The following is a 27,005-nucleotide window of genomic DNA, read 5'->3' as shown; positions in this document are numbered from 1 at the left end:
TATCTAAGGTCTTCGAAAGCCAAGTCAACAAACAGATCACTGACCATCTCGAATCCCACCGTACCTTCTCCGCTGTGCAATCCGGTTTCCGAGCCGGTCACGGGTGCACCTCAGCCACGCTCAAGGTACTAAACGATATCATAACCGCCATCGATAAAAGACATTACTGTGCAGCCGTCTTCATCGACCTGGCCAAGGCTTTCGACTCTGTCAATCACCATATTCTTATCGGCAGACTCAGTAGCCTCGGTTTTTCTAATGACTGCCTTGCCTGGTTCACCAACTACTTTGCAGACAGAGTTCAGTGTGTCAAATCGGAGGGCATGTTGTCCGGTCCTCTGGCAGTCTCTATGGGGGTACCACAGGGTTCAATTCTCGGGCCGACTCTTTTCTCTGTATACATCAATGATGTTGCTCTTGCTGCGGGCGATTCCCTGATCCACCTCTACGCAGACGACACCATTCTATATACTTCCGGCCCTTCCTTGGACACTGTGCTATCTAACCTCCAAACGAGCTTCAATGCCATACAACACTCCTTCCGTGGCCTCCAACTGCTCTTAAACGCTAGTAAAACCAAATGCATGCTTTTCAACCGTTCGCTGCCTGCACCCGCACGCCCGACTAGCATCACCACCCTGGACGGTTCCGACCTAGAATATGTGGACATCTATAAGTACCTAGGTGTCTGGCTAGACTGCAAACTCTCCTTCCAGACTCATATCAAACATCTCCAATCCAAAATCAAATCAAGAATCGGCTTTCTATTCCGCAACAAAGCCTCCTTCACTCACGCCGCCAAACTTACCCTAGTAAAACTGACTATCCTACCGATCCTCGACTTCGGCGATGTCATCTACAAAATAGCTTCCAATACTCTACTCAGCAAACTGGATGCAGTTTATCACAGTGCCATTCGTTTTGTTACTAAAGCACCTTATACGACCCACCACTGCGACCTGTATGCCCTAGTCGGCTGGCCCTCGCTACATGTTCGTCGTCAGACCCACTGGCTCCAGGTCATCTACAAGGCTATGCTAGGTAAAGTGCCGCCTTATCTCAGTTCACTGGTCACGATGGCTACACCCACCCGCAGCACGCGCTCCAGCAGGTGTATCTCACTGATCATCCCTAAAGCCAAAACCTCATTTGGACGCCTTTCCTTCCAGTTCTCTGCTGCCTGCGACTGGAACGAATTGCAAAAATCTCTGAAGTTGGAGACTTTTATCTCCCTCAACAACTTTAAAAATCTGCTATCCGAGCAGCTAACCGATCGCTGCAGCTGTACATAGTCCATCTGTAAACTACCCACCCAATTTACCTACCTCACCCCCCATACTGCTTTTATTTATTTACTTTTCTGCTCTTTTGCACACCAGTATCTCTTCTTGCACATGATCATCTGATGATTTATCACTCCAGTGTTAATCTGCTAAATTGTAATTATTCGATTTATTGCCTACCTCATGCCTTTTGCACACATTGTATATAGATTCTCTTTTTTTCTACCATGTTATTGACTTGTTTATTGTTTACTCCATGTGTAACTCTGTGTTGTCTGTTCACACTGCTATGCTTTATCTTGGCCAGGTCGCAGTTGCAAATGAGAACTTGTTCTCAACTAGCCTACCTGGTTAAATAAAGGTGAAATAAAAAATAAAAAATAAAAGAAATACCATGAGACATCCAAGTCTTCATCACTGGAAAATATTAACTGTTGAGTTTGGTAACATAAAAATTATAAAATAAAAAAAATACTGCAAAGTTGGCTAGGAGATAGGAACAGGGCGACCATGTCTGTCGGCGCCATCTTGTTATCAAATTACACCTGCTAAGTAAAAGAGAGAACAATGTGCCATCGAGATGGATAGAGAGCAGTTGCTTCGCAAGGAATCTCTACCTGAAAATACATGATCTAAGTGATTGATAGTTAGTATTCAGCAGTCATAAAACTATGCCTTATTTACCCTGAAGAACTACTGAAATAGTGATTTTGTCAAGACAACCTAGGCAGCAGCTCTATAAAGATGAGATGACTTGGGAAAAAAATGATAAATTCATCAAATAAAACAAATGTAATATACACAACTGAAATATTTTATTAAAGTAAAGTAATGTAAATAAATGATGGTTAATAAGTAGTAATGGAGAGTCACTATCATCATGGGAATTGTATTAATTGTTTGTTCTGTGATGTTACAGCATTCAACACACATAATACATAGTGCATTTAATGACATTTAAAAGTGATTGTTTTTTTCCTAATCGAACCGACCTCAAAGCACTAATCGCTCAGCACTACAATAGAGCCAATCAAGTTCAGAGTTTACTGTAGAAGTTTCCACCAAATTACTTTCACCAATAATGCTCTCAGAGATCTGTGATTGCTTCGAGGAAGGGCAGTAGGGTTGAATTGTACCAGTATTCCAACAGGTCTCTGTCTGGTCCCTGTTTGTGGAACTCTGCGTGGGTGATTGATGTTGTGAATTGTGCATTTCCTGAGTCCTCTCCTGCTCCCAACCCCAGTCCCTTCTCTCCACCCCCCCCCTCCAATCTCTCCTCTCATGTGAAACAGAGCAGATGAACTGCTGCTCCTCCCTCCGTGCCCACTAAAACACACTGAATGGGACGACCTTTCACTTCCGACCCAGATCAGTGGTAAACGCACATTGTGAAAGACCAGAGGGAGTCTTTTAAATGGAGGGGAACATGGCGTAGGTGGATTCTATGGAGCTCATCAATTATTAGCTCTTCAACTGACCTAGATGAATTCTGCCTGTTCTTACTTGCATCTCTTACCACAAAGATATGAATGCCACCACAATGTTATACATCAGTCAAGTCTACACATTCTATATTCATGACGTATATGGGTGCATTTGCAATCTAGGTTACGGGTTTCTGTCGTATACTGAAAGCATGAATGGACTGGTTTCCATTAACACAGTCATAAGAGACAAAATGACCCCTTTCAAAAATGCTTCTACTAGGGCAAACCAATATGACAGGTTGTGTGTGGGTGGACAAGTCTAAACTCACCCGGGTAGAAACTTAACCACAAGTCATGATTGACTGAAGGCAGCAGATATAGGCCTAGTAACTGAGTTGTGACTGTAGTGTGTTGCTTATGAAAGAAAGAATCAACAAGGCTTAGTGTCAATGTAGACAGATGAATCTTCTTCCACACAAAACAAAGTTTTGGAAGTTCTTGCAACATCCTTGCGAAATACAAAATACTAGCCTATAAACTTCAACTAGGTCTATGCTTATGGCTACAACAGGTAGCCTTGCTCCTGGTTTTCTAAACAATGAAAGAACATTGTATAAATGTTACTCCACATCACAACATTTTAAGATAATATATAGCCCAAAGCCCAACTGTTACTATATAAGTATTTAAAGCAAATTACTTAGAAGGAACATGGACAGACCATTACAGTCCTGACATTACATTCTCGTAGGGTTGCAAAATTATGGTAACTTTCCTTAAAACTGGGGAATTTTGAGAAAGTTACTGGAATTTTGCAACCCTGACTACATCCTCCTAAAATACACACACAAACAACACCGACCATAAACAAACTACAATGACGTGGAAAAACTTGTACAGGACATTTCTAAATCACCAATTGGCACTAACAAGTGCCTGCTGCACCTCCCATTGCAGCATGAATGAATCAACATCAGCAGACATGCCCAAGCCAACCCACAAGTCTGTGTCCTTTCACACAGTGGTAACGAACTGCCTAGTCAGACCGATGAGGTGTGAAACCACACAACGTGTCCTTCACACAGCTCTAGTCGGGTGTGGTGCCACTACAACTAAAACTGCTGTTGTTCACTTCAATAATCACAGAAAATGCATTGTACATTAAATATTACCAGTGACTACCCAAATGCCAAAGACGTGATCAAATGATAGGCTGAGGAGGACTTTTGTTTATAGAATAAAAAAAGAACATGACCCTGTGGTGTAGCGGTTCTTAGTAATAAAAGGGGAATCCAATGTGAGGAATATGTGAACCCTGGGCTCATTTATATACATTCTGCCCTGTACTCTTACATTTTAGGTTGGCTTTCTTCCTCCGGTTCTCTCTCCCTTAGTCCATAACTCTTGTACGCTCTTAAAGGGACACAGTCATTTAACATGAACATCACAGACGCCAACTGTAGCATTGTATTCTGCTTCTACGAAGAGCGTGGCTAGATGCTTATAGCTAGGGTATTCAACCGGGGGTCCACAAAAATATTTATTGCTAGCAACAACAATACACTTTTTTATTACATACCTAAAGTAGAAAAGAGGATACTTTTTTTTTTTAATGTTCTCTTTCTCAACTACTATTATTGAGCAAATTACACACATTGGAGTCAATTACACAATCTGACATAGGCTTTGAAAAAGCACCTACGAATAGCCAAGCTGGGTTGGGGTCAATTCCATATCAATTCAGAAAGTCAACCTCAGTTAAAATTTGTCCTAATTGAAAAGCATTGAAGAGAATTGGAATTTCAGTGTACTTCCTGAACTGAAATAGAATTGACTGTAACCCTGGCGGCAAGTGCCGCTGGTAAGCTTTCTTGACTTGGACGTACATTTTTGCCAAGACATGGATAACCTTTGTTTAACTAGCTAAACAGCTGCTCTTAGTGAAAATGTGTTTTAAGTTACCTTTCTAGCTAATAAGCCATGTTAGAATTTACACTTCCTCATCAAATTATAATGTGGGGAGGTCAAAATAATGGAAAACTGTCTACCAAATCTATTCATCTTAAAATGTTGATTACTTCTCCTTGCCATCAAGGGGTTCCTGGGTCGCCGGTTTGCCTGGGAGGGTGTCCCTGGGCAAGAAAAGGTTGAAGACCCCTGGCTTGCTAACCTCTATAGTTATATTAACTACTAAGTAAAACTAAACAAATAGAGTAAAGAAGCCTTTGTCCAATAAGCTTGTTTGCCCACTGCAACAGGCCCATATCACTGAGATGCACCCCAGAGCTGGTAGCTTACCTTGCTTCATGACCACTAAACCCATAATAAGTTGAGTAATGCAATTAAGCATCTAATTGGATAGATCCACCCACTTTCTGAAGAGAGTGCTATTCACAGACCCCTTAAACCCTGCTTATAGACTCTGCTGGCAAACAACTGTTGCTTGTTAATTGCTACCTGGCTTGACAACGGAAAAATTTGGACCAATCTAGACAAACAACTAGGGCCAGGACGATACCAGTATCGCGATACTCGTTAGGATAGTGGCAAGGATACAAAACACGACGCGGATTTAACTTCTTTAGGAAAACAGTCACAATGTTGGAAACAAACATCATTATGTTGTCATTCAGAGTCACGTTTATTTATTTTTCAAGCTATAGCACACAATATCTTATAACCACCGGGTTTTTAATGGACCAAAGAGTTGTGTGCTTCTTGTTTCCATTTTTGCCATGAAAAAAAAAAAAGTGTGATACTTATATCGTAACAGCCCTACAAACAATGGTAAACACATCCCTGACATTAGCTTGCCTACCTCCCAGCTAGTCTCAAATGACCCCAACAGCCAGACATGTGTGTGTGTGTGTGTGTGTGTGTGTGTGTGTGTGTGTAACAGCTCACCACCAAGAGAGCTGAGAGAGACAGAGCTAGCATTAATGCCATGGGTATAAGGAAGGAAACTCAACTCTCCAGACAGACAGTGTTACCCCCTGCCATAAAGCCCCCCAAAAGGGGGAAGCAGGGGTAAAAGAGGAAGAGAGAGAAAAGGAGGAAAGAGAGCGATTTAATGAGTAAGTGTTGGAGAGTTTGTGGGAGTTGAAGAGGTAGTAAAATATGGACTGATGGGGATGAACTGAAATAGGATTGAAGGAAAGAATGAGGGAATATATGCGAGAAACAGAGAAAAGACTAACCCACACACACAGAGAGGCTAGACAGTTGATGATAACACAACGGCATCATCATCGTTTCTACTCTGTATTCCGAGTGCCCTTCGGCCCACAGTGTGGGCTGCTTCTCTCTGGTATCTACTAGGGGAACAAGAGTTTCGGAGAAACTCAAACACTAGCACAGCCATTACGCAACTGTTTCCACTAACGTTCTACTGGAAAGTAGGGCCGGGACGATACCAGTATCGCGATAGTCGTTAGTCTCATGTCAAGGAAACAAAACACGAAGCGGAATTAACTTCTTCAGGAAAACAGCCCTAATGTTGGAAACAAACATGTTGTCATTCAGAGTCACGTTTATTTATTTTTCAAGCTATAGCACACAATATTTTACATACAGCAGGTTTTTAAAGGACCAAAGAATTAAGTCTGCTTTGTGATTTCATTTTTGTCATGGGAACAAATATTGCGATACTTGTATCGTCACAGCCCTACAAACAACAGTAAACACATCCCTGACATTAGCCTTTAACACAAACACTAGTACAGCCATTACGCAACTGTTTCCACTAATGCTCTACTCGATAGACAAACAAACAACAACTAGGCCAACTCAAAACCTGATCAACTGCTAAAACAACAGAGGATTCACTATGGTTCAACCTTCAGTTGAACTGCTTCATTTTCTGTTTGTGAAGTGGGGACATGGTGGAATCAAGTGTCAATGTAACTATATCGGACATGTCCCTTTCTCCAAGTCGTATATTTCACTGGTATGATAAGCTGGAAACCCATCATCCTGCAAACTGAAGAAATGAATGGGTCACTGGTGGAATCCCTCACTCCCTACTGGATTAGATGAAACACTGAATAAAACGCTCAGTTGTAATGAAGTTGTAAATTAAGATTTAAGATTTAAGATTATTTAATATATAACAAATGTTATTACAATACCATAATCAACTATTTTGATTATTGAAAAGGGAAGCAGATGGTAGCTAACACTCACTGTCATAAAACTAGCTTTTTACTGTTTACTCGAGGTTATCATGTCTAGTAGTAGTTATGTCATCAGGTCATAAATATTCTGTCACCAAAGCAGACATGGTTTGCGATAAAATGGGAACTTCAGTTAGCTAACGTTTGTTACACACACACAGACTGTCTTAGAGCTGGCTAGCCATATTAGCATCTAGTTATAGTCATCTAGCTAGTAAAAATTAAAACTAGGTAAGTAGCCACACATTGTTAATGTTAGTTAGATAAGTTTGTAAATGTTGAAATATGTACAGTATTCAAATTGCTTACCCAAGGTAGTTTGTCAGCAAACTAAACAGACTGAATTTTGATAGCTAACGTTAGCAGTTAACTGGATAGCTAAAATAGCTTGCTTGCTAGCTAACTGAATAGCATGTCATCTGATTCTAATGCTTGGCATGTTTCATATATCCACAAAATCACAAAAACAAATGTATTTGTCCCATGCCGAGACATTTGACCCACAGTTTAACTAGCTTGTTGTCATTTTACTCTAAAAGTTACCGTTAGCCATTTAACCTAGCTAGCAAATTTTATGTGAGCTGGTTACAGTACTAACGTTAGCTGGTTAGCTATGTGTGTAGTTGAGGCTCAGCAGTTTAGGCAAGCTTTACGATATGCTAATGTTGGTTAAGGTCAAGTTTATATAATTTTACCTTTGCTGCATGCAAACAATTGTTCCAAGCAGTAGGATCCTGGAGAGTCTGAATTTCGCCTGCTGATGTGTTCCCCGACTCTTATTCCACGTTCATTAACGAACACACGGAACGTTATTTCTGTTTTCCCAGCTTCTTCTACCTGACAAACTCGAATTGCGACTTTTTTTAAACGTAAATATAATACGCTTGTCGCCTATTAGTTCATTCGTTGCATATCTCGTACGTTAATAATAGACAGAGCATGTTGGTCGAACAGTAGAAGGACATGTTATTCCCAAAGTTTTTTGTTTTTCTTCAGTCTAGCGCAGCTGCACGATCTGTCACACGCACTTCTGTCGTCGTGGTTTTACGTCACACCATCCGATGAACGCGTACATCGTAGTGTCGAGTGTCAGTGCGGTCACTGTATCGATTTTACGGTACTTTGTTTTTCAGAATGAAAGGCAAATAACAACACGAGCAAAGTTTACGTTTATCCTACAAATGATTTACTTACACTTTAAGAATGAACGTGCACAGCGCGTTATCCATATTTTGTACCCAGTCTGACCTACTCATTGTGGAAAGAAAAAACATGTTAAAAGTGTAAAATCACCTTTAATATGTTTGAGAACTCCTGTACGTTTGCAGCAATATGATATATCCGGTGAAAAAAACTATAGTCCCATCAGTAATAATAATAATAATTAAAAAAATACACCACTCCCTATGTTTCTGTGACTGTCAGTAACCCACAGAAGGAACGTGTTATTATGCCACACCCTAAATGATAATTATTCATGATTGGATGGTGATTATTTAATCACCACCCGATATATGTTTATATATATATTAAATATATATATATGCAGATACACTACCTTTCAAAAGTTTGAGGTCACTTAGAAATGTCCTTGTTCTTGAAAGAAAATTTAAAAAAATGTCCATTAAAATAACATCAAATTGATCAGAAATACAGTGTAGACATTGTTAATGTTGTAAACGGCAGATTTTTAATAGAATATCTACATAGGCATACAGAGGTCCATTATCAGCAACCATCACTCCTGTGTTCCAATGGCACGTTGTGTTAGCTAATCCAAATTTATAATTTTAAAAGGCTAATTGATCATTAGAAAACCCTTTTGCAATTATGTTAACACAGCTGAAAACTGTTGTTCTGATTAAAGAAGCAATAAAACTGGCCTCTAGACTAGTTGACTATCTGGAGTGTCAGCATTTGTGGGTTCGATTACAGGCTCAAAATGGCCAGAAACAAATAACTTTCTTCTGAAACTCGTCAGTCTATTCTTGTTCTGAGAAATGAAGGCTGTTCCATGCGAGAAATTTCCAAGAAACTGAAGATCTCGTACAACGCTGTGTACTACTCCCTTCACAGAACAGCGCAAATTGTCTCTAACCAGAATAGAAAGAGGAGTGGGAGGCCCCGGTGCACAACTGAGCAAGAGGGCAAGTACATTAGAGTGTCTAGTTTGAGAAACAGATGCTTCAAAAGTCCTCAACTGGCAGCTTCATTACATAGTACCCGCAAAACACCAGTCTCAACGTCAACAGTGAAGAGGCGACTCCGGGATGCTGGCCTTCTAGGCAGAGTCCTCTGTCCAGTGCCTGTGTTCTTTTGTCAATCTTAATATTTTCTTTTAATTGGCCAGTCTGAGATATGGCTTTTTCTTTGCAACTCTGTCTAGAAGGTCAGCATCCCGGAGTCGCCTCTTCACTGTTGATGTTGAGACAGATGTCTACACTGTATTTCTGATCAATTTGATGTTATTATAATGGACAAAGAAATGTGACATGTCCTAGCTTTTCTTTCAAAAACAATGTGACCCCAAACTTTTGAACGGTAGTGTACATGTAGGTAGAGTTATTTAAGTGACTATGCATAGATAGCATAGATAATAACAGAGAGTAGCAGCAGTGTAAGGGGGGGGGGGGGGGGGGGGCAATGCAAATAGTCTGGGTAGCCATTTGATTAGATGTTCAGGAGTCTTATGGCTTGGGGGTAACCTCTTGACCTCTTGAAGCTAGGGGCCAGAATTTTTATGTTAGGAAAAAATAACGTTCCCAATGTAAGCTGCCTATTTCTCAGGCCCACATGCTATAATATGCATATACTTGACAAATTAGGATAGAAAACACCCTAAAGTTTCCAAAACTGTGAAAATATTGTCTGTGAGTATAACAGAACTGATTTTGCAGGCGAAAACCTGAGGAAATCCAACCCGGAAGTGCCTCTTATTTTGAGAAATCGCTGTTCCATTGCCCGCCGTTCCTCCATTTAAAGGGATATCAACCAGATTCCTTTTCCAATGGCTTCCACAGGGTGTGAACAGTCTTTAGACATAGTTTCAAGCTTTCATTCTGAAAAATGAGCGAGATTTATCAAAATGCGTCAGTGGATAGCTGAATGTCCTTCGATTAGTTCATGCGTGCGAAAGTTGTAGCTCAACATTTTCTTTATCTCTTTTATTGAATAGTTTACCGTCCGGTTGAAATATTATCGATTATTTATGTTAAAAACAACCTGAGGATTGATTATAAAAAACGTTTGACATGTTTCTACGAACTTTACGGATACTATTTGGAATTTTCGTCTGCCCTTCATGACCGCTCGAGCTTGTTGTTTTCTGAACATAACGTACCAACCAAATGGAGGTTTTTGGATATAAAAATAATATTCATCAAACAAAAGGAACATTTATTGTGTAACTGGGAGTCTCGTGAGTGCAAACATCCGAAGATCATCAAAGGTAAGCGATTCATTTTATTGCTTTTCTGACTTTCGTGACCAATCTACATTGCTGCTAGCTGTTCGTGATGTTTTGTCTAGTGATCGATAAACTCACAAACGCTTGGATTGCTTTCGCTGTAAAGCATATTTTCAAAATCTGACACGATAGGTGGATTAACAACAAGCTAAGCTGTGTTTTGGTATATTGCACTTGTGATTTCATGAAAATAAATATTTTTAGTAATTTTTTTTGAATTTGGCGCTCTGCAATTCAGCGGTTGTTGACGAAAAGGATCCCGTTAAAGGGATCTGTGCGCCAAGAGGTTTTAAGCCTCTTGGACCTAGACTTGGCGCTCTGGTACCGCTTGCCATGCGGTAGCAGAGAGAACAGTCTATGACTAGAGTGGCTGGAGTCTTTGACAATTTTTTAGGGCCTTCCTCTGACACCGCCTGGTATAGAGGTCCTGGATGGCAGGAAGCTTGGCCCCAGTGATGTTCCCATGCCGTGCGCACTACCCTCTGTAGTGCCTTGCGGTCGGAGCCCGAGCTGGTACCATACCAGGCAGTGATGCAACCAGTCAGGATGCTCTCGATGGTGCAACTGTTGAACCTTTTGAGGATGTGAGGACCCATGCCAAATATTTTCAGTCTCCTGAGGGGGAATAGGTTTTGTCGTGCCCTCTTCACGACTGTCTTGTATTTATGTCTTTTTTTTATGTCTTTTGATGTATGTTATATGCATGCCTGTAGTTTGTTGATAGTAAAGTTTCCTATGAGATATTACAGTATTCCATTCTATTATTTTCTACTCTACTGGTATTCTGTTCACTACCTTTCTATTTTGCTTTATTGCCATTGTTGTCAACCACACTGCCACTAGGTGTCTCTGTTGACCATATTTTCTGCAGAGGTAGAGGACAGCTTTTGCAGGGTTTTGCATGTCACCAGCATTGTTTGGTGGAGGATGTATATAAAAGCAGACTGCTTCAAGAGAAGGAGCAGGAAGGCGCAACCACAAAGGATATGATGTAACAATCATTATATATAGTTTATTTCCATTTCAAACTCTTCATCCCACATTTCAAAAACAATCATCATCCAAGTTGTCCAGTGGATTTATTTAGACTCATGTTGTTTGATTAACAACTGCTGTTTTTGTTACAGAGCTTTTGTTTTCAATTACAATTAAAAAGAGGTTACAGAATAAACACATTTATGGTTCAAATTTGAAGACTTTCCTGCCATGAAAGCACCAAGAATATTAGCATTATTTTGCTAATATTATTACCGTCATAGTAATTGACCAAGTAAGGACAGGGAGAGAGAGAAAAGAAAGGTGAAAATACTCACATAAAAATACATCCTCTTAAGTAAATAAAAGGTGATATCAAATGATCTGATAGTACAATCCCAGTGGTATGTATTTACATTAATATTAGCTTGGGGGTGTTGGGCCTCAGGCACAGTCCCCATTGGAGGCTTGAGACAGATGCCTCTCCTCTCTCCCTATGATGCTCACTCTCTCCTCACACTCCTTCTCCTCTATGTTCTCCTGCTCATTCTCTCTCTCCCTCTCCTTCTCCCTCTCTCCCTCGCTCCTCTGATGGTACAGGCGTAGGCTTGAGTCTCGTAAAGAGGGCCCACGTACAACCGGATCCCCTGAGCCTCCAAGTGAGAGTCTTCTCTCTGGGATAGAAAGAGGGAGGGGAGGAGAGAATCAGAGCGAAAGCAAAAAAGAGAATGCAGACAAGGAGTTTGAGACAGGCACCTGTTCACACTTAGCTTTACACACCATAATACTTCCCTCACAACTCAGCTCACCTCCCGGTCCAATAGGATGCATCAGTCTGTTCATCTGGACATTCCAGTGTTTGACACTAGTGCTGGCCTGCCGCAGCTTCCTCTGAGCAGCCTGAGGGAGACCATGGAGAGGAAGGGGGATGAGAGGTTGTGAGAAAAATAATGTGAAAGGGTGAAGGGGAAGAAAATGAGAGATGGAGTGAAAGCGAAGACAATGGGGGAGTCAATTAATAAATTATTGTGTTTTATGCTGAATCCAGAGGCCACTGTGCTTCATTTTGAGATGTTTATCGGACAAGAAGGACAAAACATAGCGTGCACACTGACACACATACAGCAACTAAATAGTGACTAAATAGTCATCATAGTGGGGGAAAGTGCTGCATAACATCTATCTACACTACCGGTCAAAAGATTTAGAACACCTACTCATTCAAGGGTTTTTCTTTATTTTTACTATTTTCTACATTGTAGAACTATGAAATAACACATATGGGATCATGTAGTAACCAAAAAAGTGTTAAACAAATCAAAATATATTTTATAGTTTAGATTCTTCAAATAGGCACCCTTTGCCTTGAAGACAGCTTTGCACACTCTTGACATTCTCTCAACCAGCTTCACCTGGAATTCTTTTCCAACAGTCTTGAAGGAGTTCCCATATATACTGAGCACTTGTTGGCTGCTTTTCCTTCACTCTGCGGTCCGACTCATCCCAAACCATCTCAATTTGGTTGAGTTTGGGGGATTGTGGAGGCCAGGTCATCTGATGCAGCACTCCATCACTGTACTTCTTGGTCAAATAGCCCTTACACAGCCTGGAGGTGTGTTGGGTCATTGACCTGTTAAAAAATAAATGATAGTCCCACTAAGCCCAAACCAGATGAGATGGCGTATCGCTGCAGAATGCTATTGTAGCCATGCTGGTTAAATGTCCCTTGAATTCAAAATAAATCACAGACAGTGTCACCAGCAAAGCACCCCCACACCATAACACCTCCTCCTCCATGCTTTACGGTGGGAAATACACATGCGGAGATCATCCGTTCACCCACACCGCATCTCACAAAAACACAGCCGTTGGAACCAAAAATCTCCAATTTGGACTCAAGATCAAAGGACAGATTTCCACTGGTCTAATGTCATTGCTCGTCTTTCTTGGCCCAAGCAAGTCTCTTCTTCCTTTAGTAGTGGTTTCTTTGCAGCAATTCACCATGAAGGCCTGATTCACGCAGACTCCTCTGAACAGTTGATGTTGAAGCAATTATTTGGGCTGCAATTTCTGAGACTGGTAACTCTAATGAACTGCAGCAGAGGTAACTCTGGTTCTTCCATTCTTGTGGTGGTCCTCATGAGAGCCAGTTTCATCATAGTGCTTGATGGTTTTTGCGACTGCACTTGAAGATACTTTTAAAGTTCTTGAAATGTTCCATATTGACTGACTTTCATGTCTTAAAGTAATGATGTACTGTTGTTTCTCTTTGCTTATTTGAGCTGTTCTTGCCATAATATGGACTTTGTCTTTTACCAAATAGGGCTATCTTCTGTATACCCCCCCACCTTGTCAGAACACAACTGATTGGCTCAAACGCATTAAGGAGGAAAGAAATTCCACAAATTAACTTTTAACAAGGCACACCTGTTAATTGAAATGCATACCAGGTGACTACCTCATGAAGCTGGTTGAGAGAATGCCAAAAGTGTGCAAAGCTGTCATCAAGGCAAAGGGTGGCTATTTGAAGAATCTCAAATATAAAATATATTTTGATTTGATTAACACTTTTTTGGTTACTACATTATTCAATATGTGTTATGTTACGGATACAGGTATCCTGTGTGTATCCTGTGTGTGTATTTCTTTTCTCTCCTTCTCCCCTCACAGGTGGCAATCGTCATTCCCCAATCAGTCATCAATCAGAAGACACCTGCTCCTTTTCCCTTACCCAATCACATTCCCTTTCCCTTGGTTTAAAAACCCTGTCAGTTGTTCTCTCTAGAGCTCAATCTCTCGGTCATGCAATCTCTCTGTAGATCTCCTGTTTGGTTTAGCAACGACATGTCCCTTTATCCTGTGAGTATTGTTTTGTTATGGTGTTTGACTGTTTGTTTGACAGTGGGAAAGGGGGTACCAAGACAAGTCGCCCATGGGCATACACTACCCGTAGGAATACTTTGTCTAAGAACACTAGTTAGAACTGGGCGGACCACCCACTCTATTTTTTGGTTAGTTAGTTACCCAGTATTGAAGTAGTCTAGCTTAGATGTGTTTTTGGATATTTGTTTCTTTCCTTGGGTCCAGCTCAGCCCCTTTTCCTGCCCCCCCCCCCCCCCCCCCCTTTACTGTGTGTTTACCAAATAAACCATGAGTGTTTGACGGTAGATTTAAGTTGTCTGGTTATTTGTTCTCACTGTTAGTTTTTCACTACTATACTTTGCATGAGCTATGTTACGGGTCTCGTTACCATCCCCCCCTAGACTGCCAGGCCAAAGGGATTCGTAACATGTTATTTCATAGTTTTGATGTCTTCAGTATTTTTCTACAATGTAGAAAAAGTAAAGATAAACCCTTGAATGAGTAGGTGTGTCTAATCTTTTGACCAGCAGTCTAAGATCCTGAACGTTATCTTGCCGTCCCGTTATCTTGCCGTCAACATTATGCTCATTCACATGCATTCCCGATCACACAAACGGGGCAGCAAAGGTAGTTAATCGGACTATAATTTCTTGATGAGTAGTTTTATTAGTCGTATGTACAGGATACATATGGTATACCTTGTCTAATGAACTGCTTACTTGCAGGTTCCTTCTAGACAATGCAACAACAATAAGAAATAGTGAAAAAGAATAATACGAAAATAACTTAAAGGCAGTAGAATAGAATAAAAATGTTAGCATAAGTGAAATACAGGAAGGCACAATTTATAGTATAATATATCCATATGTAAGGGGGGAGGGGGCAAGTGTGTAAATTGAGTAGTTGTCGAGTAGCTATAGTTTTTTGCAAAGTAGTTCCCAGATTTGTATTTAGCAAATTTGATTTATTTTAATTTTTTTTGCACTCACTGCAATGTCCTGGTCCATTCTGTGCCGGTTGGCACGAACCTTCTCCAGCTGGTGTTGGGCCTCCTCTAAATCCTGGGACTTGGCTACCATCTCCTGCCTGAGCTCCTGCTTCTCTCTCTGGGTCTTCAGGATGTACTGCTCCTGTTCCTCTTGGAGGGCCAGCAGGACCTTCATCTTCTCCTCCTCCTCCACCAGCAGACTGGTGGTGAAGAGAGAGAAGGAGAGAACCCTTATGCACGGTTCTAATCACACTACACTTCAGGCCTTGTTGGAGCTCTAAAATTAGTTGGTTGGACCAATGTTAATAATGTTAGTTACAGATTAGGGATGCCCACTTATTGTGTACTGTATTTTAAAACTTCTATTGGTGTCCTGATTTCCTTATTGTATGTGTCATTGACATTATGAAGGGACCAATCAGAGAGCAGGGTTATGAAGATGTCATTATGAAGGACCAATCAGAGAAGTGTTATGATGATGTCATTATGATAAACTAATCAGAGTGCAGAGTTATTACAATGGCATTATGATGGGACAAATCAGAGAGCAGAGGTATGACAATTTCATACAGGATCAATCAGAGAGCAGGGTTATGACCATGTCATTATGAAGGGACCAATAAGACAACACGGTTATGGGGATGAATCAGAACAGGGTTATGACAATGTCATTATCAAGGGACCAGTCAGAGAGCACAATTATGACAATGTCATAATGAAGGGACCAACCAGAAAGCAGGGTTATGGAAACACTAAACCTGAGCTCTCCTAGGGGGTCAAAAAAGAAAAGAACACCTTAAGATGTTCATTTCCTGAGAAAGCAGACAAACCACAAGTAATGAGCAGAGATAACAGGAAATCGTTGGTGTTTCTCTGAGAGCAAACACGTCTACCGACAAACACAGCTGTGTGTATGACTGAGGGTTCCTTGCATTTGAAATAAACTGAGGTACAACTTCAGATTAATACCAGTGTTCATTTTGGTTTGGCTAGTTTTTGATTTGGGTTAACTTATCTTTAAAAAGATGTAATTGTGGTTTGCAGATTTCACTAAATGAAGCACACACTGTAACTAGCAGGTCAAGGCCATCACTTCCAATGTGAAACGTCCCCCTACCTTCATTTTTTGTGTGACTTTGCGGTAACAGACTGAAATGACAGGAAACTGTGAGCACAGTGAGCACTAAAGTCAGACATTTACAGAAGACATGTAAGTGTCAGTGGGTATAAGATAGTCCTTTTCCATGACGTGTGCTACCTGTGTGTGTGTATACTGTACATACAGTATACATGTATGTGTGTGTGTGTGTGTGTGTGTTACCTGGCCTGTGCAAGGCGGTAGGTCTCCTCATTCTGTCTAGCTCTAATCTCCTGGTGCAGAGCCTCCTCCAGGCGGAGCTGCATCTCCTCCAGCTCCCTGATCCTCTTCCTCTGGCGGTCCGTCTCCGCATCCTTCAGGGCCATCTCCGCCTGCATGTTGTCCCGCTCCTGGCCCATGACAAACACACACTTAAACCAGGACAAAGCCACAGTTAAATCCTTAAAGATCTTTAGAGTTAGACATGTATGTTGGGTCCTTCTTCTCATTGTCTCACACCTTCCTTCTCCTCTACTTATCCTTCTCACCTTCTCTTCTCCTTCCTCCTCTTACCGCTACCTTCTTTCCTTCCCCGGCTAATCTCATCTCCTTAGCCTCTCACCTCTTCAGCCTGCTGTAGCTGGTCCTGCAGGGTTCTCTGCAGGTCCTCATGTTTCTGTCTCCTCTTCTGCTCCTCCTGCAGCAGTGCTGCCTGGGAGTGCCTCTGCGCCTCCTGCACACCAATGATACCAACAAATATAACAGAGGTTATTGTGATGCTTTTATCACATAGCTATCCAAAGTTCTGTTGTCTCTCGCTCTCTCTCACTCACTCACACACACACCCCTCCCCCCTACCTACCTGTAGGAGCTCCAGCTCGGCCAGCTTGCTTTCCTTCTCCCCTTGGAGGAGGCACAGACGTTGTAGCTCCTCCTCCTTGGTGGTGCGCCTCCTCTCCCTCTCCTCCCTTAGCTCTCTGCGTCGCAGCTTCAGGTCCTTATGCAGGGAGTTCTTCCCCTCTACACACAGACGGATGGCTGTCTGGATCGCTGCAGGAACAAAGTTAAGCTTGGGCCCGAGGCTAGTATTTTTAGACTGGGCTAGTAGAATATGTGCCAAAAGAGCTTGGTGATTTATGTCTGTAAATGTAATTTATTATTATTATTATTAATAAACAACCCTAGTTTAATAAAATATCGCATGGCACAGATTTTACAACCGTTGGCTAGTAGAATATCACCCCGGCTCCTAGATATTGCCCAAAATCTACCCCTAAATGTTCTCGTGGCTTTAAAAACACAGTGTGTGTGTTGTGTACAGTAGCGAGTATGATCTCTGACCTGTGGTCCACTCCTGTCTCTGCTTGGTGTCGGGGGCGCTCATCTCGTAGGTCTTAGTTAGCGTCTTCACACAGAACATACACCTCTTCCCCTCCTTCTCTGGTAGCACCTGTCAGTGCAACCACAACACTGCTGTGAGAAAATAACCATCACAACAACTTGCACACTCCAACGTTCTTATTGTTATAAAGAATGGGGTCATATTCATTCTATACATGCTACCATGAAGCCTTGCGCTCTGAACAAATCTCTCAGCCCAGCTGTGCCTTCTATTCTACATAACCCAGCGTTGTGTACCTCCACACAACAGTTGTGGTCCAGCTCGATACAGCCTTTACACTCCTTGCGGTCCTCACTGACGTAGTAATGCAGAGTACTGGGCCGGAGAGAGAACCAGCGCTCGTTCCAGTTCCTCCGCATGTGACCCTTCTTCCACAAATACCCCTGAGGACAGATACATACACCCACACAAAGTTACACATGCCTAATTATATAAATACTGTCATACTTTATACGTTTATTACATGCATATTACATGCACACCAACACAAACATTTCTAATAATCTTTATGTTAAAAGCACCTCTTTTATGATATTGCCCACTATCTCCTGGTAGACCTTGTCTATCGCCATGGTGACAGAGTCATTCTCCACGCCTCTGGTCAGCCTCCCGGTGTTGACAAAGTCCAGGAAGGCCCACACTGTGATGCCGCTCAGCTGCACAGGCTCCTGGGATATGAAATCCTCCATGTCCACACAGCTAAGCTCCACACTCATGGCTAAGCAGATTTTCTTCAGGAGGTATTCCACCTGAGAGGGGCCATATTGAATGAATGGGACACATAATGGGACAAATCTGAACTTGAGACAGAATCTCCCATTGACATTATTGCAAGATTTGCATGAAAGGTTGATGAACGTAAGAAAGAAAAGAGGAAAATGATTTTGGATTATATGTCCAGGGCTAAGAACTCACCTCCTCTGGGGCCAGGACCAGTGGATACTTGTCTTCAGACAGGAAGTTGAAGATGCACCAGAGATGGAAGGCGTCTTTATCAAGCAGAACACCCACGCCATCTTTAGGCCGGTAGTTCTTTTTGGCACAGAGAGTCCAGCAGAACACATCTACATTCTCCTTATCAAATGTGCCCTCAACCACCTGGGGTCAGAAAGAGAGGATGTCAAGTGTGTGTGTGTGTGTGTGTGTGTGTGTGTGTGTGTGTGTGTGTGTGTGTGTGTGTGTGTGTGTGTGTGTGTGTGTGTGTGTGTGTGTGTGTGTGTGTGTAAAGTACCTTGTCCAGTATAAATTTGTTTAGGTAGGGCATGTAACCCTGGTTGGACACCGGCCCATCATCATCATCTCTGAAGTGGTCCTCTAGAGCCACAGGGTCGTGGGGGATGTTCAGCGCAGTGTACAGGTTATGAGACAAAACCTACAACTCATCAACACAGAGTACAGGTTATGAGACAAAACCTACATCTCATCAACACAGAGTACAGGTTATGAGACAACCTAAATCTCATCAACCCAGAGTACAGGTTATGAGACTAAACCTACATCTCATCAACACAGAGTACAGGTTATGAGACAAAACCTACAACTCATCAACACAGAGTACAGGTTATGAGACAAAACCTACATCTCATCAACACAGGGTACAGGTTATGAAACAAAACCTACATCTCATCAACACAGGGTACAGGTTACGAAACAAAACCTAAATCTCATCAACACAGGGTACAGGTTACGAAACAAAACCTACATCTCATCAACACAGAGTACAGGTTATGAGACAAAACCTAAATCTCATCAACACAGAGTACAGGTTATGAGACAAAACCTAAATCTCATCAACACAGTGTACAGGTTATGAAACAAAACCTACATCTCATCAACAGAGTACAGGTTATGAGAAAACCTAAATCTCATCAACACAGAGTACAGGTTATGAGACAAAACCTACATCTCATCAACACAGAGTACAGGTTATGAAACAAAACCTACATCTCATCAACACAGGGTACAGGTTATGAAACAAAACCTACATCTCATCAACACAGGGTACAGGTTATGAAACAAAACCTACATCTCATCAACACAGGGTACAGGTTACGAAACAAAACCTAAATCTCATCAACACAGGGTACAGGTTACGAAAGAAAACCTACATCTCATCAACACAGAGTACAGGTTATGAGACAAAACCTAAATCTCATCAACAGAGTACAGGTTATGAGACAAAACCTAAATCTCATCAACACAGAGTACAGGTTATGAGACAAAACCTACATCTCATCAACACAGAGTACAGGTTATGAAACAAAACCTACATCTCATCAACACAGGGTACAGGTTACGAAACAAAACCTAAATCTCATCAACACAGAGTACAGGTTATGAGACAAAACCTAAATCTCATCAACACAGTGTACAGGTTATGAAACAAAACCTACATCTCATCAACACAGAGTACAGGTTATGAGACAAAACCTAAATCTCATCAACACAGAGTACAGGTTATGAGACAAAACCTACAACTCATCAACACAGAGTACAGGTTATGAGACAAAACCTACATCTCATCAACACAGGGTACAGGTTATGAAACAAAACCTACATCTCATCAACACAGGGTACAGGTTACGAAACAAAACCTAAATCTCATCAACACAGAGTACAGGTTATGAGACAAAACCTAAATCTCATCAACACAGAGTACAGGTTATGAGACAAAACCTACATCTCATCAACACAGAGTACAGGTTATGAAACAAAACCTACATCTCATCAACAGAGTACAGGTTATGAGAAAACCTAAATCTCATCAACACAGAGTACAGGTTATGAGACAAAACCTACATCTCATCAACACAGAGTACAGGTTATGAGACAAAACCTAAATCTCATCAACACAGGGTACAGGTTATGAGACAAAACCTAAATCTCATCAACACAGTGTACAGGTTATGAAACAAAACCTAAATCTCATCAACACAGAGTACAGGTTATGAGACAAAACCTAAATCTCATCAACACAGAGTACAGGTTATGAGACAAAACCTACATCTCATCAACACAGAGTACAGGTTATGAAACAAAACCTACATCTCATCAACACAGAGTACAGGTTATGAAACAAAACCTACATCTCATCAACACAGGGTACAGGTTATTAAACAAAACCTAAATCTCATCAACACAGAGTACAGGTTATGAGACAAAACCTAAATCTCATCAACACAGAGTACAGGTTATGAGACAAAACCTACATCTCATCAACACAGAGTACAGGTTATGAGACAAAACCTAAATCTCATCAACACAGAGTACAGGTTATGAAACAAAACCTAAATCTCATCAACACAGAGTACAGGTTATGAGACAAAACCTAAATCTCATCAACACAGTGTACAGGTTATGAAACAAAACCTACATCTCATCAACACAGAGTACAGGTTATTAAACAAAACCTAAATCTCATCAACACAGAGTACAGGTTATTAAACAAAACCTTCAACTCATCAACACAGAGTACAGGTTATTAAACAAAACCTAAATCTCATCAACACAGAGTACAGGTTATGAGACAAAACCTAAATCCCATCAACACAGAGTACAGGTTATGAGACAAAACCTACATCTCATCAACACAGACTACAGGTTATGAAACAAAACCTACATCTCATCAACACAGGGTACAGGTTACGAAACAAAACCTAAATCTCATCAACACAGGGTACAGGTTACGAAACAAAACCTACATCTCATCAACACAGAGTACAGGTTATGAGACAAAACCTACATCTCATCAACACAGAGTACAGGTTATGAGACAAAACCTACATCTCATCAACACAGAGTACAGGTTATGAGACAAAACCTAAATCTCATCAACACAGTGTACAGGTTATGAAACAAAACCTACATCTCATCAACACAGAGTACAGGTTATTAAACAAAACCTAAATCTCATCAACACAGAGTACAGGTTATTAAACAAAACCTACATCTCATCAACACAGGGTACAGGTTATGAAACAAAACCTACATCTCATCAACACAGAGTACAGGTTATGAGACAAAACCTACATCTCATCAACACAGAGTACAGGTTATGAAACAAAACCTAAATCTCATCAACACAGGATACAGGTTATGAGACAAAACCTAAATCTCATCAATACAGAGTACAGGTTATGAGACAAAACCTACATCTCATCAACACAGAGTACAGGTTATGAAACAAAACCTACATCTCATCAACACAGAGTACAGGTTATGAAACAAAACCTAAATCTCATCAACACAGAGTACAGGTTATGAGACAAAACCTACATCTCATCAACACAGAGTACAGGTTATGAGACAAAACCTACATCTCATCAATACAGAGTACAGGTTATGAGACAAAACCTAAATCTCATCAACACAGGGTACAGGTTATGAGACAAAACCTAAATCTCATCAACACAGGGTACAGGTTATGAAACAAAACCTAAATCTCATCAACACAGGGTACAGGTTACGAAACAAAACCTAAATCTCATCAACACAGGGTACAGGTTACGAAACAAAACCTACATCTCATCAACACAGGATACAGGTTATGAGACAAAACCTAAATCTCATCAACACAGAGTACAGGTTATTAAACAAAACCTACATCTCATCAACACAGAGTACAGGTTATGAGACAAAACCTACATCTCATCAACACAGAGTACAGGTTATGAAACAAAACCTACATCTCATCAACACAGAATACAGGTTATTAAACAAAACCTACATCTCATCAACACAGGATACAGGTTATGAGACAAAACCTAAATCTCATCAACACAGAGTACAGGTTATGAGACAAAACCTACAACTCATCAACACAGAGTACAGGTTATGAGACAAAACCTAAATCTCATCAACACAGAGTACAGGTTATGAGACAAAACCTACAACTCATCAACACAGAGTACAGGTTATGAGACAAAACCTACAAGACAGGGAGAGACAGACAGACAGAAAAAATGTATTTTTTTTATTTGATAAAATCTCAAACATTTTATGCCAGCAAAAATTTCAATTTCAATTTACATAATTTCAGTTTTGGAGCCTGTAGTCTTAGAGCAAGGAGATGGAGGTGGCGAGACACAGGGACTCTTTGACAATGTCGTTATAGCGACGGCTGGGACACAGAGCCCAAGCCCCTCAGTGTGACTGGGATTAGAAATGTCACAATGCCTGATCCCACACACAACTCAACACAACATCACTGACCCATAACACATGACAATACAGCACACACGTATTCACCCAAACACCAGTGCAATAACACACCACCAGCCCCCCAGAATCATGAGGGGGCTCATAGAGGGTCTGCCTCTGAACATAGAGATAGGCCTATTGCCATAGCAGATTATTGATGATTGCTTCTCCATAGTCTGGCCCATACATAATCCCAGAAATTAGCCCAGTTACAGTCATGTGTTTGTTATTCTAGACTTGAGGAGGGGGGCCAAACATCAAAACTAGGGCTGTGCAATGATGAAGTTAATTACGAATGTGATCAAATTCCAATAGAAGGGGTTTGATCAAGCAATAACATTATCTAAGATACCAATCAGTATACAGTGCTGTGTAGCTCATGCTAAAGGACATGTCACACCCACGCATTGAGCTAACAGGAAAGAGATCAGATCTTGAAAATAAAGTGTCTCATCTAATGGGGTTGACCTGACTAGATCAATAAATAAACAAATAAAACAAGTTCTGATGCCAATTACATAAAAATATAATTTTCCTAAAAACAAGGAAAATATGCTGAAAAGATTAACAAAAACAGTTAAGTGTAAAAACATCAATAACACACAAACCAACACATTGGAAGGGCAGACAGACACGGAAGAAAATCAATCCCATCCTCCCTGCTCTTTGACCCCTATACTGCCCCCCGACCTCTCACCTTTAGCTGGGACTTGGACACCTTCCCACTCTTCTCCACGTCCAGAGAGGTGAAAGCATACCAGATGGACTTCAGCAGTTCAGCTCGCAACTCCATAACTGCTTCTGCTCAGCTCTGCTTATTTTACTGCATCGCTGTGTATGTGTATGTATGGCATACAGACCTGTGTGTGTCTCAGTAAACCCCCACATCCTGCTCTCTGATAAATGGCTGCCCTGAAGCTCACTGGCGCAACCTACAGTACGGTTTCTGTAGCAAACAGGAAGACTGTAAAGAGTCACCAAGGGCAACAGTGTGGGGTATATTTGGAACTAGCCACCAGAGGACAGCATCTGACTGTACTCCACACTGAGGAACTCAACTGCAGTGAGTATGCATTGTTGGCCATTACACTACTCTCACAAGTTAAATATGCAACTGTCTCAATACAATTAATTCTGGTTCAGGTTCAAGTCACAGTTTAAAACAGTTTGTTTGCATATCTAGCGCTCCTGGACCTGATTTTGAATCAACTCCAGCAAGCAGAATTTTTTATTTATTTCACCTTTATTTAACCAGGTAGGCCAGTTGAGAACAAGTTCTCATTTACAACTGCGACCTGGCAGAATAGCACAATGCAGAGAGATCAACCATCTCCTTTATTGGTTTTGTTTATGTCAACAGTTGGCTTGATTATCTCGAGTTGGTTTCCTGCTGTTCTGATTGTTCTCTTGTTTTTGGAAAACCACTACAGGGTCCGATTTTTGGTTGTCACATATGCACATCCCCGACCTCACGCGCCGACTTTCGTCTACAGCCGACTTCGTTACACGGACCCCAAACCGGCTGCGCGCGTGCGCCATCGTGCGCTATCGTGCATAAATATATTTTGCCCCCCCACACCAAACGCGATCACGAAACGCAGGTTAATAAAATATCAAAACAAACTCTGAACCAAAGACATTAATTTGGGGACAGGTCGAAAAGCATTAAACATGTATGGCAATTTAGCTAGCTAGCTTGCACTTGCTAGCTAACGTTAATTTGTCCTATTTAGCTAGCTTGCTGTTGCTAGGTAATTTGTCCTGGGATATAAACATTGAGTTGTTATTTTACCTGAAATGCACAAGGACCTCTACTCCGACAATTAATCCACACATAAAACGGCCAACCGAATCGTTTCTAGTCATCTCTCCTCCTTCCAGGCTTTTTCATCTTTGAACTTATATGGTGATCGCATCTAAACTTTCATTGTATTACCAGACAACCGGCAACAAGGTTCGTCTTTCAATCATCCACGTGGGTATAACCAATGAGGAAATGGGACGTGGGTACCTGCTTCTATAAACCAATGAGGAGATTACTTTCAGCGCGATCTGCGTCAGAAATAGGAATGACTTCTATTTTGGCGTCGCAGACGCTCGTTGGCACGCGCGAGCAGTGTGGGTGCAATAATTGAAATACATGGATTTCTACATTTATTTTGCGACGTGTCCGGTCTGGTCAGCATGTTAGCCTTACCGCTTGAACACACACACTGCAACACCACAGGATAATTGCCGCTCCCGAACGCAGCTTCGATTGACAAGCCCTCTACCTGAGCATGGCAAAAGGAACAAACAATTCACCTCTTCAATTAAGAGCAATTACTCATATAAAACATCATAACCACATGCAAATAAAATGATTACATGTGCTCCTCATAATCAATAACACTGTCCTGGTTATTTAATAAGGCAGGTCAGAATATAAGGCATAGACTGACACCAGCTCTATGTGTGCAAGGTTTAATTCAACGAAATGGCCAGGGGTGCTTTCAGTACACCAAAACGGCGTTCAACGTTTAATTCAACGGAAACGGAAACAGTACTGAATGGCCAGTTGAAGAACGACGTGATTATGACGGTCCAGAGGGCGATTGTGTATGAAGTGCTGCACGAGTTTTGCGATTTCAAGTGGTCACACCCATATTGATCAGACCACACCTCGCTGCACCCACCAAATAGAAGCAAGTGTAGCTCCAAGGCTGTTTAAGAACAGTACGTACCGCTTTGGGGTAACGTGTTGTTCAGTACAAACTGTCACGAAACCTAGCAAACGTTGAACCGAACTGAACGCATCTGTCTGGCACCCTTTGTATATCCGAAGGCTCATAGACTTGGCAGAGGCTGCCAGGCGGGAGGGTGTGTGAAATGTGTCTAATTAAGTGATAATGCCCGAGAAGCCAGTGTTTGGAGGATATTTTGGCACAGGTGTTGTTAGTCCCGAGACGAAGTCAATATATCCCCCAAACACCGACTTCGAGGGCATTATCAATTTTATACAAGGGGTTACCAACATACTCAAATAATGATTGACATATTTTAATTAAAAACATAATTTTTATTAATTTATTCATACTATTTCATCCTTCCACAAGATATAGTCCTGAAACAAGTCTAGGGTTGCTACCAGAGACACGACCCAGACATTGTTCTAAATGTTCCATTGCCATACTGGCTGGCAACGTTCTTATCCCTTGCTTGCTAGCTAGCCAACTACGACTAACTCAGTCACGTCAAACAGTGCAGCCAGAATAACAGCAAAGTATATGCATTTGCGTTTGTTTAAGCTGTTTTCTAGTGACATTTATTTGGATACATCCATAACAATGAGTTAATGATGAGCGATTTTACCTGGCATAGAAAATGTGCTCTCTCGTCAGGACACTTTTGTTCAGAGGAGCTAACCAACAACACAACTAACACAATCACTTCAAACTGAAGCTGGAAATACTGCAAACTAGCTACACTTCGTTTCGTTTGACCTTTTTTCAATTGACATTTCCTTGTATATATCCATAAAAATTATGCCAGCTGATTCATGATTTCGACTGCCTGAGAAACGCTGCCTTATACATGTCTGTTTCATCCCCACTCATTCATTACTATAGGACAGTTGGAGATCGAGGTATATACAAATATCCGCTGTTGAAAACAACATTTTAGTCTAAAAGAAATGTGAGATAATGTCTAGATGCTTTTTATAGTGGAGATCAAGTTTATCAATTGCCTGGCTGGGCTGATGAGACAGTGGATTGCGCAGTCAGGTGGTACAGAGTAAATAGGCATTTTAAGGTCATAGATTTAGCCGGTGGTAATTTGTGGAATAGTCACCGGCTGGAATGTGGTTTTAACCAATCACTATTCAGGATTAGAACCACCCTTTGTATAATACCAAATAGAAATCCACTGGTTTCACAACCCGCTATGCCAAATAACCTCCCCCACCAGAACCACATTGCTTACATAAAATGTGGTTCTGGGTTGCCGAGATTATTATTCACTCAGACTATTGAGAAATACTTGAAGAAATGAGGAGATGGGCATTTTAATGGCCAATAAATGGAGGAAGATTGAAATAACACCCAATTGACTTCCACTCCTTGAAGGAGTGCACACATTGTCCCAGAATCGCCCAGAATGCACCATGCGGCCC

General features: G+C 41.3%; 2 protein-coding genes across 3 annotated transcripts in view; both read right to left on the bottom strand.

The window, feature by feature from the left end:
* Positions 1–7,924, bottom strand: part of LOC139536090 (peroxisome proliferator-activated receptor delta-like) — a 51,955-nt gene extending 44,031 nt beyond the window's left edge. The window contains exon 1 of the mRNA XM_071336239.1: positions 7,578–7,924. The gene's annotated coding sequence lies outside the window, so the exon portion shown is untranslated. The remainder of the gene's footprint in view (positions 1–7,577) is intronic.
* A 3,411-nt stretch (positions 7,925–11,335) lies between these two features.
* Positions 11,336–23,713, bottom strand: LOC139536089 (differentially expressed in FDCP 6 homolog). Of its 2 annotated transcripts, none has more exons than XM_071336236.1 (12): positions 23,550–23,713; positions 18,885–19,025; positions 18,569–18,751; positions 18,175–18,402; positions 17,890–18,036; positions 17,593–17,701; positions 17,114–17,301; positions 16,874–16,984; positions 16,495–16,682; positions 15,175–15,373; positions 12,133–12,223; positions 11,336–11,997 (listed from the first exon to the last, which is right to left on the bottom strand). In XM_071336236.1, exons 1-12 carry the CDS (start codon positions 23,643–23,645, stop codon positions 11,768–11,770), a joined length of 1,911 nt encoding a protein of 636 aa, XP_071192337.1. In that variant the 5' UTR covers positions 23,646–23,713; the 3' UTR covers positions 11,336–11,767. The 2 variants fall into 2 exon arrangements, with proteins under 2 accessions (XP_071192337.1, XP_071192338.1); XM_071336237.1 differs by having other exon boundaries at positions 16,495–16,661; positions 23,550–23,712.
* Between the last annotated feature and the right edge of the window lie 3,292 nt (positions 23,714–27,005).

Source organism: Salvelinus alpinus, chromosome 12, assembly GCF_045679555.1.
Source record: "Salvelinus alpinus chromosome 12, SLU_Salpinus.1, whole genome shotgun sequence".
Taxonomy (NCBI): Eukaryota; Metazoa; Chordata; class Actinopteri; order Salmoniformes; family Salmonidae; genus Salvelinus; species Salvelinus alpinus.
Note: the sequence above shows the minus strand (reverse complement) of the source record. Positions and strands in the feature narration are given on the sequence as shown.